Below are 17696 nucleotides of genomic sequence, written 5' to 3' on the forward strand. Positions count from 1 at the left end.
ATCAATGTGTACAAGTACCTGAAGGGAGGGTGTCAAGGGGACGGGGACAAACTCTTTTCAATTGTCCCGTGTGACAGGACAAGAGGCAATGGGCAGAAATTGAAGCMCAGGAAGTTCTGCCTGACCGTGAGGGGGAATTTCTTCCCTATGAGAGTGACGRAGCACTGGARSAGGTTGCCCAGAGAGGTTGTGGAGTTTCCTTCTCTGGARRTCTTCAAGGCCTGCCTGGAYGCAACCCTGTCTAACATGCTCTAGGTGACCCTGTTTGAGCAGGKGGGTTGGACTAGATGATCTCCAGAGGTCCCTTCCAACCCTACTGATTTTATGATTCTGTGATTTCTTCTTGTCCTGTCACATGGAACAACTGAAAAGAGTTTAGCCACATCCCCTTGACACCCTCCCCTTCAGGTACTTACAGACATCGATACGATTCCCCCTCAGATCCCACGTTGTTTTATTTCTATTTATTACAAAATGTACTCTGTGCCCTGCAGACCAGTAGATCTGTTTTATATATACAAATKCATTAAGAACCAGATTAAGACTACTTCCTAATTTCGCATATGCCATAAAAAAAAAAGTAGCAGCAGCAAATTGTCTTCATTAACAAATGAAAATTCATCTATATCAGTAACTAGATAGGAAACATTCTAAGTCTCCTATCTTAGCCACTTCTCAGGAGTCTGTATTAAACGAACTGCCATTACTATTGATTCAGAATATTTTGTCTACACATACTGCAATCCTTACCTTAAAACAATCTGGACCTTGAATAAGTTTAAGTAGAAAACTTAATGCACATATAACTGGGACTTACATTTTCCAATTTCTCTTTGAAGATGAGTCTTATCYGTCTTATGTTGCCAAGTTTCATGTATTTGATAACTAATGAACTCTGTTGACTAAAATGAAACCACTGATCTTCTAAAGCATTTCACACATAATAGTTTATCTGAATTTAAAGTAAYGAGCTGGTTCATAAAATTCATTGTTCTGAGGCTCATAGTGAAGTACTCTATCACTAAAGTCAACAAAAGTGGATTGTTCTCTGCAACTTTTCCAACAACGTGTCATTCATGGAAAGAACTGAGTCAAATGCTTCAAATAACCTTGGTGGACATAACATTAAAGATAGGTAACAACACAGCCCTAGAAGAGTGATCAGCATCAGAAGTTGGTATATGATATAACATGCCAAAAATGTCATGTGGTATTTGAGCTCTACTCTGCTCATAATTTATAAGTTTCACAAGTCTTACAGCACCAGCAATTGAGACATTAAAACCGCCATCCTCTGTGTAGAGGGTTCTCTGTTTGCAAGCTGAAGGGATTCTGCTTTGATATACAATGTACAATTCTTTGTAATTGTCAAATAAACTTGAATCAAGTGGTACATAATTCTTTCAGATCAAACAATGAAGGTTACACAAATCACATCAGTTCCCAGAGTTTAGAAATTGAGAAAGAGTCCCTTAGATCAGCACAGGAAATTGAGAAAGAGTCCCTTAGATCAGCACAGGAAATCTGGGAACACTTTTTAAAGTCTATGCCCAGAACATCCACCGATTTCTTTTATTTTTTGTACATAAAAATATGGCATTATGGTTAAAAAGCAAAAAAAGTTGTGATTAAGATAGCTGTTCACTAAGCAGGCTTCAAAACAGCTCTCATGAAGTGAGTGGTCCAGAAAAGAACAAAATGACCAGTGATGTTCTGCTCAGTGGTAGACTACTAGCAAATGACAGCTGCTTAAAAACTGGAGCATAACCCCATAAGAAGAAAGGGGGAGGGAGGGGAAACACAGCTAGGAATCACATACTGGATGTGGCTAAAGAATAAGCTCATGGGGAATTGCCACTGGTCAGTTCACATAATTGCAATTCAAGCCATGTGGCTGCAAAATGAGCATAACTTTCTTATTTTTTAGATAAAGCCAAACAGCTCTAAAAGAAAACAACAGATGATTCCTTCAACATCAAGGAAATTTTCGCCACCCAAAACTCCACATTATTGAAGTGTTTCTTGATATTCAAAGTAAGTAACTTCTTTTAATTTGGGGGAATACCAAGTGATGTTTTTCATCACTTCAAAGAAAGAGGGTAAGTGGAACAAACATGAAAAAAATGAAGAGATTAGAAACTTTTTTTCTTTTTAAACTTAATTTGCCAAAAATCACACTAGGAAAATGTGAATTGTTAATGTTTAAGAGAAAATGCTAAACACAGTATTGACAACAACAACTTATAGTACATTTCTAGTTGCTGAATGAATTTTTAAAAATAAGGGGAAAAAAAAGATCAGTTTGACTATTTACGTCAAGTAAAGAGCTGTATTTGCCAGACAGCATAGTAACTGTGCTGATTACAAAATCCCATTAACTTTATAGGTCTCCTGAGTATCTTTAGTTTCACAAATCTAATTTCACACTATGTTTCAGCCATGTTCCACACAACTTTTAAAAAGTACTCCTAGTTAAAAATAATCTTAAATCTCCCTTTCCTACTCTAAAGAAAAAAAAAMCAGCTTATATGTACTCCTTAAGAACTTATGGGAAGTAGCTTTCATCATATCCAAAGAGATAGCTTTGTCTTATATAAACATTACTGAGTCTTATGTTTCATAATGCAAATGTTTTCAGAGCAAAAGATAATTAAGAGTTTTCACCACAGGAGATAACATACTTTGAGTACTGTACTTYGATTTCCTCTATTGAGATCCACTACATAGCTCAATAGCAAACAATATGCAAAAAAATCCTAATTATTTCCAAGTATGCAATGCTACAAGTGTTTAACAACCTGATCRCAGGATTTGATTTCCAAGAGTATTCAATGTTCTTGTTCTCTTCCGTTCAGCCAGACTTCTGATGTGCTACAGTGTATTTATACAACAAATCAGTAAGGYTTCCTTCAATTATAAATACATCTCTGTACTCTCAACCGAACCAAATGTCTCTACGAAGTTTTCATATTCTTATAGCTATTGTGTTACACTTACACATTCTAAAATGTATAATAAAGACTGAAACAGGACTACTACCCAATACATTACTAAAGTCTTCGACAAAACAGGCTGAAATTTTATACTCCCGTTTTTAATGGAAGAAATTAAAAAGAGACATTTAAAGAGAATCTTTTTGACCACTGGGTGCCACTCTTGTTCTGTGTAAAATAAACTGCCTGGCACTAACTCAGTCCCTTTTTACAGTTTTAAACAATTGCAATTCTTCTAAACAGGAAAGAAGAAATGAAAGAATGTTCACACAAGTTTCTACAGAATGCAAACCATTTTCCAAAACCCTTTACTACTGCTTCCAGCCTCAGGGAAAGAAGTTCGARAGAACTCTAAAGCAGACAAACCCTTATAGTAGTATGTAAACTCTTCTTCTGTGAAATTACATAATGATCTAGTTATGTCTAAATTGCCACGTTCAAAGGAAAATATATCTATTGCAATTGTGCAGCTCTGTAATATCGTATTGCCATTGCTAGTAACAGGCCATAAGCTTTGTACCGAGTTTGCAAYGCCTCAACTCTCAGGCTTGTCAGGCTTGCTCGGTCTGGACGTTTCTTGACCTGCCTGCAGTTTTATTTTACTCGGTGTAGCTGAAAAAGCTATTTCTTTCAATTGACTGTGTGTCTACAGCTAATGTGTTTTTCTGTTGTTTGTCTTTGTACGGTACAACCGTAGCTTTATATAGATCGCAGTAACAAGGAGTTAGCCTACGTAGAATGAGATATTTGCAACTAACCCAATGACATAGCACACAGAAACACAGGCCTGCTAAGATAGCAGAGGCCTTGAGAAGTGGAAATACAGAACGTGGCTTAGAGGAGGCACAGGCATGGGATGATAAGAGATAGGGGCACAAGCCTGGCTCTGAAGAGTCTGACACAAAAATGTTGTTTTGCCAACGATCAATTGGACAAAACCGGTTTTAGGGGTAGCAAAGAAACAATATCTAACATAGTTAAAAGGCGTCATATATAGTAAATTTGGATGTAACATGGACCTGYAGACCAACGAAGAAAGAGCAAAGGTGTAAAAGCATGTTAGCAAACATATAAAAATGACCTCAAGTGGATCCTAGCACAGAGAAGAACATTATATTCATCCCAGCAAAGGATTATAGATGCTGCAGCTCACCATAACACTCCTCACATACACCAGAATGAAACCACCACAGTTAGGACCCAGATGAGCAGAGGAAGGGCAAGCATAATATCAAGAAAAGGGGTATAAGTTAAGAAGTTCATTTTTTATCTTTTTAACTGATTATTATTACTGAAACTTTTTCTGCATAGATATAATCTTTCTGTAATAATTATATCTGTACTAACACTGATTCTTGGATTAGTCTGTTAAGATTTGAATTATACTAAGAACAAATTCTTGGCTTTACATGAGGTATATATAATTTCTTCTTTGCCCAGAGAACAAGACTTTGAGCATGATGTTGTTTTGTGCACTTGATTTATCATATCAACAGTCCCATATTAGACATTATTGCAAACATATGTATGTTAAGAGTCCTACTGTTTAATACTGTTCTTAACATTTCATAGATAGGAACTTGAGGCAGAGATTAAAAGGTGGTCACAGAAGTGAATACAACATATTATGGCAATATGTAGTCATCAGTCTAGATGAGAAAACATACAACTCATCTATTTTACACCAAATCAAATACCTGTTTTAACCAAAGTTACAAGATAAATTAGTCAGTGCTGAGCTTCATAATACTATTATGCACTCCAGCAAGTTTTAAAGTTGCTGTTTCTTTCCACTGTACTGTGGCCTTAAGTTCCTGCAGCCATAGAAGCAAACAGTAGGCAAATCAGTAATTTCTCTAAAGTCATGCAAGGGTCATTCATGCAAGTGAACTCATGCATCAGGAAAATGTATCATAGTGCTTGCAGTTCCAGGCCAACATCTTCAACGCATTATCATTATTCCTCTCATCATTTGAATAAATATTAAAAGAAAGAAATGGTGCAATATGAAGGCCTTCTAATTTGTATTTCAAACAGTATAATCAGAAAACACTTTTCCACTAATGTCTGTTACTTGCATAGATGTCCTTTTCCACATCCCTGTCATTTTATTGCTCTGCTCCATGAACTCTTTTGATAATAAAGATCAGAATGTACTTAATATTTACAGTAAGTACAGTGAAGACAGTTTTGTTGTCACTGAGTATCAGAACAAAATACACATTACAAAACAGTAAGATTTTTTTGAAGGAAACTCCTAAAGAATAAACAAATGATTAATGACAGATTGACAAATTTATACAAGAACAACTCTTCTCTGTTTCTGCATTCAAAGCATAAATGTCCTTAAGTACATGTACCTACATGAACCTTCTATATGAAAAGACTATGATCAAAGTAGATTTACAGCGTGGAACGGATTTTTATGAGATAGTCTCCAGAAYAGAAAATTTTTAAAAAAGTTATATTTTCAAAAAATTCCAACAGTCATTTAACTGTTTACTGCATGTAGTAAYATCTTCATGTACATTAAAATATAATTTTGTAATTAATTTGTAAAGGTAACATACAAAAGTTCATATTTTATTTAAAAGACTAAGGCWACAAAGAGCGAAAAGTAGTTCTTCAACTACGATCACCAGGGGAAGAACAGAAACCCTAGATGGATCAGTGACCAGAGTTCCTAGCAGTTGCTACTAACAGTATATTCAGATTCAGAGCAGGCATAAATACACTTCAATACCTGCAACCCAGTGACAGCACATGCATGTCAGCAACTAAGCAAATATGATGAGCCAATTTCAGGATGAACTTGAAGGGAAGGAAAACCTTTAGAGCTAATCAACATTCAATATTTTTAAAACAAAGCTTCCCAGCAGTTTCATAGTTTCAGATTCAAAGCTCAGCTGGACAAGATCCTAATTGGCCTGCTCTAACAAAACCTGCTTTGAGCAGGAGGCTGGAATAGACAGCTTTCCAACCTACATGATTSTGTGTGTGGCACTGCTGTCAAGTTTTACAAAATACCTGTATTCAGGCTGCCGACTTATAGGATGATCGTCCCTTGGCCATCTGTATCCTGATTCATCCTGCAACATATACAGAGATTGTTGTGTGAATTATATCTCAGCATCAGATGTGAAATACAGATAGTAGCCAAATGATGCTTTCATTCTACAGTAAACAAGTATTTGATGAACTGAAGAAAGTATTAATCTTTCACAGAGAGATTTAATCTATCTGTCCACACTAACCACTTAACTTTTTGTTTTTCTCTCTGTTTCTCTTTATCATTACTAAAAGAACCAAAAAAACTAATTATCTTGAAATGCTGTACRAAACACAAACAACTATAAGCATTTCCAAACTATGTACGTGTGCCTGATTTTAATGAGGGGAAAAAAATCTCTTCTTTGAAACGTAAATTCTCATCACTAACTTGAAATTACAGAATTTCAGACAGGTACATAAATATTAGGGAGCTGGGGGGGGGGAAGGGGAGACAGCAATCATGACTTTTCAAAATCACCATAATTTTTGTACTTAGATGTAGCTGCTGGAAAAAAAATGTAACCAACATTATGACAAAATTTAAATTAGTGAGTATTTTTGCAAATGAGAAATGCAACAAGTCGTATGTACAAGGATTTGTTATATATGAAGAAAATACTGCAATCTTTCTTCCACTCATTTAGAAAACTTTACACTGCATTACAGAGAGGGCTTCTAGTGATGTCTGTTTTCCCACATCAGACTCTGAGCTATCCAGAAAACTGGAAAAGGGCTCCTTTCCATGTTCATAGAGTAACTAGAAACCACAGAAGCAGCAAATCAGAATACAGCATCATCAATCACAAGAGCCTTAGAAGCATAATAATTGCATAAAATCACCAAGTATCAAAAGCTAGATGCTTTTCTCCCTCACTGTATTTCAGTTTAAGAGAAAAACAGCAATGTTTGAGTCATCATTGTTCAGCAATCAAGCATTAATGAGAAGACAGGCATTATATTAATGAAAAGAGAATCACCTTATGTACACCTCGGTGTGGTGGACCGCTTCTTCGTTCATGGGCAAAACTGCGACCCTCCTCGTAGTCTCTGTAGTCAACATGACTATAATCATCATATCGACTGTAACTTCCATCCCCAGGTCTTTCGAGCAGTGGTGGTTTCTTGGGCACAATGTTTACTACTCTATGGTAGTCATCCTAAACCACAAAACAAGTGAAATCATATTACTTTTAACAATTGAAAATCTACGATGAAAGTACAAAAAATACTGGAAAGTAATAATCTTAAAGCTGAAATAACAGAAAGAAACAATATTCATTAGAAATCATGTCAGTCTGATGTTGGAATAGCTTATTGCATCTAACTGGACACCATTAGATGTAGATGCAACTCTTCAGGCACTGCTAGTTTAACTAAAGATGTAAAAACCCTAAATGCAGTTAGAAGTTTCTTTTGAAAGTGTAAAGTAGTAGTGTTAGCTCTTTTCTTTTAAGCATCAACTACATATATTTCTCAGACATCTTCACTCTTAAGAAAAGAAYGCAATAAAGTTACACCTGTAATGACTATAAAACAAAGAGCCTATTTGTAAATGCTATTAGTTTTTTTAACATCAGTAATATCCTCCACACTATGAAGATTATAATGAAGACAGTCCGTGTGTCACAAGCTAAATAGAAAAACAACTTTTCAATACATTCCAGCCCTTCTTTTCTGCAAATATTTGATAGCACTTTGCTATAATGCAGAATTATTCTATTTCCTTCAAATTTCACAMACAATTTATCAGTTAGAGACATCCTTTGTTTATTAAGCACGAATTGCAAGAAATACAAATTTACTTTCCAACAACTGAGTTTTCCATAAAACTAAACTGCCTGTAAAAAACAAGCGAAAACCTAAATTCAAAACCTTATCTTTTAATTCTTCGTCCTTTAGCAAGATATTTTTTCTATGGACCTTAAAAATTCAAGCTATAAATGCAGGCTTGAGTCAGTTCATGCAATTTGGAAGGTGGAAAAGATRTGCACAAACCAGAATTTTTTCTAGTTGCAGAAATCACAATCTAACAAAAGTTTTTTGCAGAAAAATGCAATAAACATGCACTTAACAATAAATACCATGCAAAAAAAAAGTTAGTTCTGATTTCAGAGACCACCCAATATATTTGCTACAGGGCAATCCAAAGCCAGCCTACAACCATACTTATGCAAAGTAGAGGCTATCTACATATATACACACTCCYACAAGCCTTAATCAGCCCTTACCTAATTGAACACCTTCCCAAAACATTTTTTGTTATGTGACTTTGAAAGAAGATACACTCCGAAGCTAAAGAAAAACTGCTCTATACTTTAACCTCACTCAAAAGTCCACCTCACAAAACAATATTGACATACTAATTAACATCAGATTTGGACAAGTCTCTTGCTCTCTTGAAAAAGAGACACTACACTCTGGATCACTAGCATGTCTCAATTCCAACGTATTAACCTACCAGCAAACAGTGAGGCATTCATAAGACAGACTGACGAATAAATTAATTCCACTTTCCTTGCCAGGCCAAAAATAAGACAGATCTTTATACACACACAGTTCCAATGGCACAGTCTTACAAGGAGAGAAATCACCTGCCAAACCATCTTGAAGGAGCAGTCATACAAGGAGGAGCTAAATATCCACCTTTTAGTAAGGCAAAGCAACATCAGTCTTGGCTGGTCTGACTACTGTGGGAGTTTTTGGAAACAGATGGATAGTAATGATGGTGATATATTATTGTATTCTGCTAGTCCCTTCATCTTCAGTTAAAAACATTTAAAATKTAACCCTAACATTGAAATACCAGATTAATTCTTTCTTGCATTAGAAAGAAGACTGCATCATATCTTTTAAATCTAGAAGTAAAAATTCATAATGTATRTGCTATGCTTTGTTCCCTAAAAAGCTTGAAAGACTAACAAAATTTAAGAATGTCACTGTTGCAATGATTTGATTAAATTAGCAATATGCTAGTAAAGTCAAATGTGGCTTTACTTAAAGAAATAATACTAAAAGAAAAAAAAATCTGTGAAAGTCCATTCTGCCTTCCCCTGTGTTCTATTCCTCATGAGTATACTGGAGAAGCAGCTAACTTAATACCCCGTGCAAACTTATCTGATTTCTGGTATGCTGAAAATGCAGAAATTTTGTTATTTCCTGTAAAAAGAGTTAAAACTGACACAAAGTGGCCAAATACTAATACACTAATCAGAAGAGACAAGACTATGTAACTAGTTACTAAGTTACCAACACCAGTAAGCCACAGAAGAGACAAGATGAAAATGGAGTGAACCCAGAAAGTATGCCAAATCAGTGTATTATCACTCCCAGATTTAAAAGGAAGGAAACAATAGCCAGATAACAGGCTTCRATACCTACAGTTTATATTCTCAAATGTGTATTGCATATCATATAAACAGAAACATTCAGAAAATGTTCTTTAAATTCTATTTAAATTGTAATAGCTGTAAAAGACAAAGTTCCAATCTGTTTTCTCTCTTCTTTAGTCATCTCAGACAGAAATAGAGAAGAAAAAACATTATTTTACCTACTTTGGCACAGTGATTTTCTAAAAGCATTCTAAAGTTAATCTAGTGAAGAGTAACAGTAGATTACATATTCTTTGCTTTTACAAACATAACAGAGTGGAASTCTCAATGCCTCCAAAACAAATTTCCATCAACACTCTTCTTGGCAAGCTTTTAGCTTGCAAGGCTCTAAAATACAATTTCTGTAGTCAAWAGCTATTCTAGAAGTTTGTAACAAACATTTGTTTCTAATCTTTAAACATTAAGCTAAAAATGGCACCAGTGACAAGAACAATGCTGAAAGTAGTTATTTTACCATCTCAAATAACTTCAAAAATGTATTAATATTTTAAAAAATCATTCTGAGGAAAAACTACAATATAGCATGGCTTTTGGTTCTTCCAGAAGTTACTAAAAATCCTGTGTGTAATTACACACAGAAATATACTGAAAATCAATTTATCAAAACACGACTACTCTAAGATGCTTTCAAAGGATTTTGGCAGAAAAATGTACAAGGTCTAATTCAGTAGGCATCCCATTAACCCTGTGCAGATTCATTTGCTAGACTGTTGGCTTAAGTGAATGAGAATAGAACTGAATCAGGGGAGGGGAGAAATAYCTAAAGGTTTACTAGAAACTTAATTACTTATATAAATCCAGCCCTTATGSTATAAGCCCAGTCCTAAAGAAACATAGTATACACTTGCATCAGGATGAATCCTTGGAGGAAGGCGTTCTCTTGGAAGTCTTTCGTAGTCATATCGCCCTTCAGACCACATTTCATCTCTTCGATATGCCACTAAAGACAAGAAAAATTCAATTAACCAAAACCAAACTTACTACGAGTATCCAAAATACAGTCAGCTTATAATAAAGGCTCTCCAGCTTCTCCCAGGGTAATATACAACTCAAAGGCTCAATACATACACTTCCTTTTGTAAATGAAGTCCCTTTAAAAGTGAATTTACCTAGATTGCTAGAAAGCAATCAGGTGAACTTCCGTTAGAAAAAAGCTAGAAATCAAAGTTTTGTTGGCATCATTATTCAAAACCTCAAATTGCAAAGAGCCCATGTTAACCTCTTCTAAGAGTTAATAACCACAGTTTTATTGGTACACCTTTGATGTACCAGACTATTTAAAAAGCCATTTACATTCTCAACAGAACAAACAAACCTGAACAATGAACATCTGAGCACAGTTTGAAATAAGACAAACACTTGTGGCAGACTTTGTGGTACGCATTCTTCAGAAAAGCACTCACAGTTTGTGCAAAAATAACTGGGAATTAGTGCAATATAATCAGTATAATTACAGATACTTACAGCAGTCCTATTGAAATTTAAGCATTTTACAAATACTAGCTGTACAAATTCACACAGACATACCTTACACAAATGTCRAGATTGTTCTGCTAAAATTAGAGAAAATAAAATAAAATAAAATAGTTTGTTTCTCTGTTATAAGACTGAACAGTTCCTGCTTTTTAAAACATTGTAATTTTGATTGACCACTTGGAAAGAGGTTAAGATATGACACACCATTCCAACAGTCAGTACAAAGCTCCATGATGCATCAGTGATTTAAATGCAAATACTTCCTGTTTTAAATTGGGATCTGGCAGAACAAAAAAGTTTCTCTTCTTAGAAAAAAGTAGCCTTCAAAATCAAAATAACTAAATTCAGGTGGAAAACCAACATCATAAGAGATTCTAGTCATGCTGTATCAGACAACACAAACTGGAAGAGCCAAAGAGCATTCTGACAGTTGTAAAGGTGACACACTTCAATCTCAAATTATATAAACATTTATGGCTGAAAATAGATAAGAAATTGCTAGAATTTCAAATTACTTTTCAAAGTAATTTCAATTACTTTTCAAAGTTCCCTTTCATTTTAGCTACCAAAAATACTCAGTAAAAGAAAGATACAGCAGGACATACTCAGAAAGAGGGATACGTAAAACTATCTACCCTAAGCTGACAGAAGAAAAATTGGAGATAGATTTTTTGAGGTTATATAAAAATAATTATTACTATAGATGATCCAGAATCATAAGAGTTTATTAACCATTAGAGAAAGTTTTTTGTTGAAAACAACAAATATTTGCGTACTCACTTTTCTGTCAGTTTTAGCAACTGGCTTCTGAAGTCTCAAAGATTACCTACAAAAAAAGAATTAAATAAGCAAAAAAATCACAAATTTATAAATATTTTTTAAGAAAAAYAGATATTTAAAGTCTAAATCCTTTTACTGCCCATTCCCCATAATCTGTCTGCATTAGCACAAAATAATTTATTAAACTAGACTAAGAAATCCTGTTCTATTTATGGATTTGACTCTAAGTAGGTTCCATAACTGAGACACAGGGCTAGTCTGACATTGTCCTACACTAAATAAAAAGCTACCTAAACAGGTAAGAGTTTGGTTGTTACAGTTTTTCTGCAAGGATAAGATTTAGAGGATCTACTGGGCCTGGCCTCTCCAATGTGCAATGCCTAATTCTAAAACAGACAACATGTAGCTGTTTTTGCTGGTTAGGTGCACCCATAAGAAGCACTTCTCCCGACATTTTCACAGTAACTGCATCAACTTTTCTTCATTCTCTACTTCAAGGACTTCTGCTAAACACTCAGTCTCATGTCAGCAGCAGCATGTGCATTAACTGTTCCCTGGCAGCCTCTGAGCCCCTTCTTGTGTCACCTGGACCATGCTCCACCTGCTCTTACACTGTCCCCTCCTCACTTCTGGTTGTCCTCACAATTCTCCTTTTTACCTAGTAGAAGAGTAACTGAATACATCTGAATACTAATGAGACCATGATGTTGAAATATGTTTAAGGYGCTCCTTCTCAAAATATCTTGCTCTTGTTCCTTCATGCCCACCTCTTTTCTCAACATGGACCATTCATTCCACCCACAAGCAGTCACAGCCAGAAAGCCTGTAAGGCTTTGGTGGCATATGGTGCACATCACTTCTCTGCATCTCCTAATCCCTGTCCTACTCACCCACATCATACGCACTTCTTGTATGTGTATAGACTTTGGTAAGTGATGGCTATTCTCACCCAGTTTTGGGGCCAACAGCAAATATCAGAAAAAGGATTAAGATTCTGCCTGGTGGTTTCCAAATTTTTGTGGATTTTGACAAATGCAATAGTGCCCAGACAATGCTATATGAAACACTCAAGTGTTACTGTGAAGTTAACTCAAAATAATTTAAAAAAAAAAAAAAAAACTCAACACATTTCAGACAAATGCCATTAAAGTTGAATGCAAGCTTTTACATCATACTGCTCTGTCAGTTAAGCCACCTCCAGCATCCCAGCACACATTCCTGGCAGCAGGCACTGACATTCATGTATATGCCCTATCGAACTATTAGACAGAAAGGCTGATAAAAACACTCCCACTTTTATCACTGTTGAGGGACCACCATGAAATCAGCAAGAATTATCACCAGTATTTTGACAAAACAAAAATACAAGTTGGAAAAAAAAGGGSGGGAGGAAATAGGTATAGATAAACSACCACAAAAGCCAACAGACTGAAGGGGGRAAACAAAAGAAACARACAGACAAAAAAAATAGAATTACATTAGACAAGAAGTATGGGGAGAGAAGCAAAATCCCAGCGAAGAGATTCTACAGTTAGAAGAATAAAATAGAGAAAAGTCAATCAGACTATCAAACACATTGCCAAAAACATTAATAMGGAAAAAACAGGTGACAAATTTTATACAGAAGGCTAAATGTACAATTTTAACTAGGATCAATGAGATAAACTAAGGATGTTTTTGAAAATACCAGAGAAAAAAAAAGGTTACAGGGAGGAAAATGTGTTTTTCAGTACCTTGAATACATTTCATTTATTACTATTGAGAATATTTCTATTTCTTAACTGATGTGACCTATTCAGAACATAGCTTTAACAATGTATCATCAACCACAAAKAATCTAAACTTGTAAGATSAATATGAGAAAATTCCATCAMCAAGAATTCAAGAKATCAGATCTCAAGTTTACTACACTAYAACCAGATTTATCTGTTCTCTCAAGACAAAGTTGTCCTGAAACAAAGATAATAAAATCCATTTTTGTCTCCTACTTAACACCACTGTAACTGATACTATTTTCTATTAGCAAATAGAAAATTTGCAAATAGCAAAAGTGCTATGAAATTTCTTTAACATTGTGACAAATAATCACCTGCTCTATTAATTTAAACAGCCTCTTCYTCATTTTTGGTCAGAGATGACTGTTTTCCCTAAAGCACGTTCTTTATTCTCTCAAATAACGATACTTCAGCATGCACAGAAACCRCTCCATTACCGCAGCACAAGCTGCCCCGCTGTGGCCAGCTGCCAGGAACGGCTTTGCTCTGGTTATCACAGCRCTATGCCTTGCTCTACGCTAGTACAACAGATGTAATACAAAAAGGGTTTCTTCATCAAGCAGATTACAGGAATGCTAAAACTTTGAATTTTTGCGCATCTGGGTTTGCTTTGTCAATCAACGATTCATTTTTCATTCTTTCTTCCTTTCTACGGAACATCAGTAAGGTTAAAAAAAAAAGACACATTTCTGAGAGCCCTCCAGTATTTTCTATATAATTCTTGTCTGTTTACACTTGCTTGAACATCAATTTTCATCACTCCTTGAAATATCTACTTCGCCAGGATCTCGAATTCTGAAGATTGTGCTATCAGCCTTCCGCAGGTGCTACAGTTCTGAAACAAAACATGCAGCTTTCTAACCCAGATGGCTACGTCTTGCCATATGTGAACAAAGCATAAAACCAAAGCTGTGCTGTAAATCCAGAGGCAGACAGCAGCAGCATCTCTGATGCTACTCAATATATCTGATTTTATACTGCTACTATGACAAACAACTGAAACTGAAAAATCTTGGCCAGTTTAACTCTCTGCTATGGTTTAGAAAGCTCTAGAAAAAAAACCTCAGACACTCTTAAAGARCAAAATCTAAGAAAGATGCTCAGAGAATTGCAAGGAAACAGAAATCACAAACAATTCTGCAGCATCAGGCAATTGCCACCTTGAGACTAGAAAAAGACACAGCTTTTTCTTTCAACAGTTGCATTGATTCCAATAATTAGTATTTGATAGCGCTTCAAACATATCCTGCTACCTCCTATGCAGACAGCAGGCAGGACAGATAAAGCATGTTGGGGAAAAAAGTAATCTCCCCCACATAWTCGGGAAATGCTTAAAACACTGAATAGACATATTCTATACTGGTAACACAAAAAAAGCAGAAATGTAACAATGGAGAGAAAAATCCACCACAGTAGTAAATAAAGTTCTTTACAATGAGGAAGCCATAAAGAAAACACAGAGATACAGAGAGTGGAATCCAGCTCTTCCTAACAAATATTATGACATAAGTTTTTCAAAAGCAAATAGAAGCCTAGGCATATTCAACTGGGATGAGATACCAAAAAAAGTTCGAATTAGAGGCTTTCTGTGTTTTCCTCTCCTTTCTTCATAACTATTACGATTAGAAAATATAAAGCTCCAGTATTTTTGTTATCTAAACTACTATTCAAATTTTCTCTGAATATCTTTAGTTCAAGTTGTTTGCTGTTGCATAGAGTTTCATACTCTGACTACAGGTTAAAATAAACAAGGAATACTTACCTTCTTGCAATTTCAGCACCGTTCAATTTTACTGAATATCCATTTGTGTTAAAAGAAGAATAGAAAATATTTGAAGCACTGGTATCATGCCTCTCTTTTCATCCCTTTTTTATCTGAATGATCTCAGTCATTTCAGCCTCTCTTCATACAAGAGGACCACTTTCCATGGCTCCAGGCAATTTGTGAATCTCCTTAATTTTGCAATATATACTTTTTGCAAGGTAGGACTTACAGGAAAAAAAAKAAACTTTTTTTAAAGCCAATTAAAAGTTGTGGGGGTGGGGGAGGGAGGAAGCAAACCTCTGCTCATACATTTTCTTCTTCATGTGAAACACAGAAGAATTGTAGCAGGAAGGAAGGTGAGAGGGAGGGGAGAGCATTGAAAGCAGTGCCAGGATTGACTGTCCTATACAACCTAAACATTCCCAATTACATGTATCATTGATTTATAAGAAGGGGGGGAAAATCCATGTTATTGTAAGATCAATATGAGAAAATTCCATCAACAAGAATTCAAGAGATCAGACCTCAAGTTTACTACACTATAACCAGATTTATCTGTTCTCTCAAGACAAAGTTGTCCTGAAACAAAGATAATAAAATTCATTTCTGCCTCCTACCTAACACCAGTGTAACATTCCTATTTACATATATCACTGATTTATAAGAAGGGGGAAAAAAAACTATGTTTCAGCTGTGTTTCAGCTATAGTTATATGAAGAAAACTATTCACTGACACCATGATCCAAAGGTCTTATTCTGGATCAGAGTCATCTAACTCAAAAGCTTGTAAAATATTTAACTAGATCCATGCTTCCCCTTAATATGCATTAATCCACACTTATTGACATGGAACCTCATCTGCCATTGTATCATCTATTTTTCCAACTCCTTACACCTTTGACTCTCCTTCTGATCTTTCTGACTTAAAATAAGGAAAAATCATTTTAATAAAGCACTGATTTACCAAAGTCAAATTAATTCCCAGATCAGGAAAAAAAAAAGAGTCAAAGTGTTCAAGTTGAAAAAAGAATAGTAGTAACAACAGCAATCTGATGAGGATTTAAAACCCCACTGGTTTATGCTTCTAGTCACATCATTTTAATCTACCACTGGGAGCAAAAGAAATTAAGGTAATGCTTTGGGGTTATATTTATATAAAGACTGATGTATTAGCATTTATATTTATGTGAACACCTGTAGTTACAAACATCCTGTCCTTCATCACTGTCAATGCCACAAAAGAATATTACACAAGGCGGTTATGGGGCTGCTGCACTAAGAATATCAATGCAAACAACTGTATGGATCACCGCTTCCACAGTGCCCTTCCATCTTGCAGCACCAACATTTTGACAACAAAACATGTCAGCTCACCGCACTCCTGTCATAACAGGTCAAAACCTCAGTGCTTTAAGCATTTACACTTGAAAGTACCAACAAACCCTGAACATTTCACCAAGCCAATCAGTAACTCAGCCTTCGCTAATCACCTGCACAGATTCTGTGAATTTCCACACTTTTTTGTGTCTTTCTTTCAGYATCTTTGAAGTCACAGACACCTCTAATAAAGAATGATTTTAAAATGATACTTCAAAATTCAGGGTAAAGCTCCTACTTAAAAAGCATAAGAGAAAAGAGAGAACTGTGAAGAGAAGACTTAAAACACTACAATACTAATAAAGACTTTAAGTATACAACAGAATGATCTGYTGTTAAGCAAAGTAAAAAGACTTATTCTAATACTTTTCAGGAAATCAGYTCATAGGTGACATGCTTAGCTTTTATTTACCCCTCCGGAAAAAAAACAGATATTGATCGCATCAACATGAAGCTTCACTGAAGATGTACACAGAGGGATTTAAACAGCCTCTAAACATTTGTTTCTAGTAATTCAACTTCAAAAATAATTCTCATAAGTATGCAGAAATAATAACAGGGTAAGAARGGTAAAAAGACAAAGGAAAATGAGAAACGGACTTTTCTGTTGTGCATGGGTTAAAAAAGAAAATAAAAGACCCTAAGTTTATACATTTGTTGTCCAACTCGTACATCATTCTTGAAATAATGGCTTTTTGCCAAGGAGAGAGTATCCTTCCAGTTCCTCCCATCTCTACACTTCCATTCATACCAACTTCTAAGAAGCTACAGAGAGCAACGCGGATTACGGTCAGGTGGATACTGGTCTCCGCAGAAGCCGCAGGAGGAACCTCCGTCCATCTTCAAAGGCTCTCGTGGCGCTGCCTTGCTAGAGAGGCCTCCGGACCGCCTTTTCAGGCGCACCTGGGTGCCTAAGCGATCAAACGAGCCCGGAGCTGGGACCCCACAGGATCTCAGAGCCGGTGAATGCCCAGCCGCTCCTAACGCCGGGCGGAGGCAAAGCTCTCCGCTCGCGAAGCCCCAGCCGCCTGCCGCAGGGCGCGGCAACGCCGCCGCCACCGCGCTAACCCGCGCCGTCCCCTGAAGCAGC

At 35.9% G+C, this 17696-nt stretch overlaps 1 protein-coding gene across 3 annotated transcripts in view; it reads right to left on the reverse strand.

Moving 5' to 3' along the window:
* The window catches only part of PPHLN1 (periphilin 1), an 82679-nt gene extending 65043 nt beyond the window's left edge, over positions 1-17636 (reverse strand). The window contains exons 1-5 of one of the 3 annotated variants that reach the window (XM_085318531.1): positions 17358-17636; positions 11690-11735; positions 10282-10373; positions 7031-7201; positions 6021-6082 (exon numbers count right to left, since the gene is read on the reverse strand). In XM_085318531.1, the coding sequence (XP_085174657.1) occupies positions 6021-6082; positions 7031-7201; positions 10282-10373; position 11690 (326 nt within the window). In that variant the 5' untranslated portion in view covers positions 11691-11735; positions 17358-17636. Of the gene's footprint in view, positions 1-6020; positions 6083-7021; positions 7202-10281; positions 10374-11689; positions 11736-17357 lie in introns of all 3 variants that reach the window. The other 2 variants (XM_085318529.1, XM_085318530.1) reach the window with 2 other exon arrangements.
* Between the last annotated feature and the right edge of the window lie 60 nt (positions 17637-17696).

The sequence above is a fragment of the Rhea americana genome, unplaced genomic scaffold (genome assembly GCF_003343005.1).
Source record: "Rhea americana isolate MKP2758 unplaced genomic scaffold, rheAme1 scaffold_54, whole genome shotgun sequence".
In the NCBI taxonomy this organism is placed as follows: domain Eukaryota; kingdom Metazoa; phylum Chordata; class Aves; order Rheiformes; family Rheidae; genus Rhea; species Rhea americana.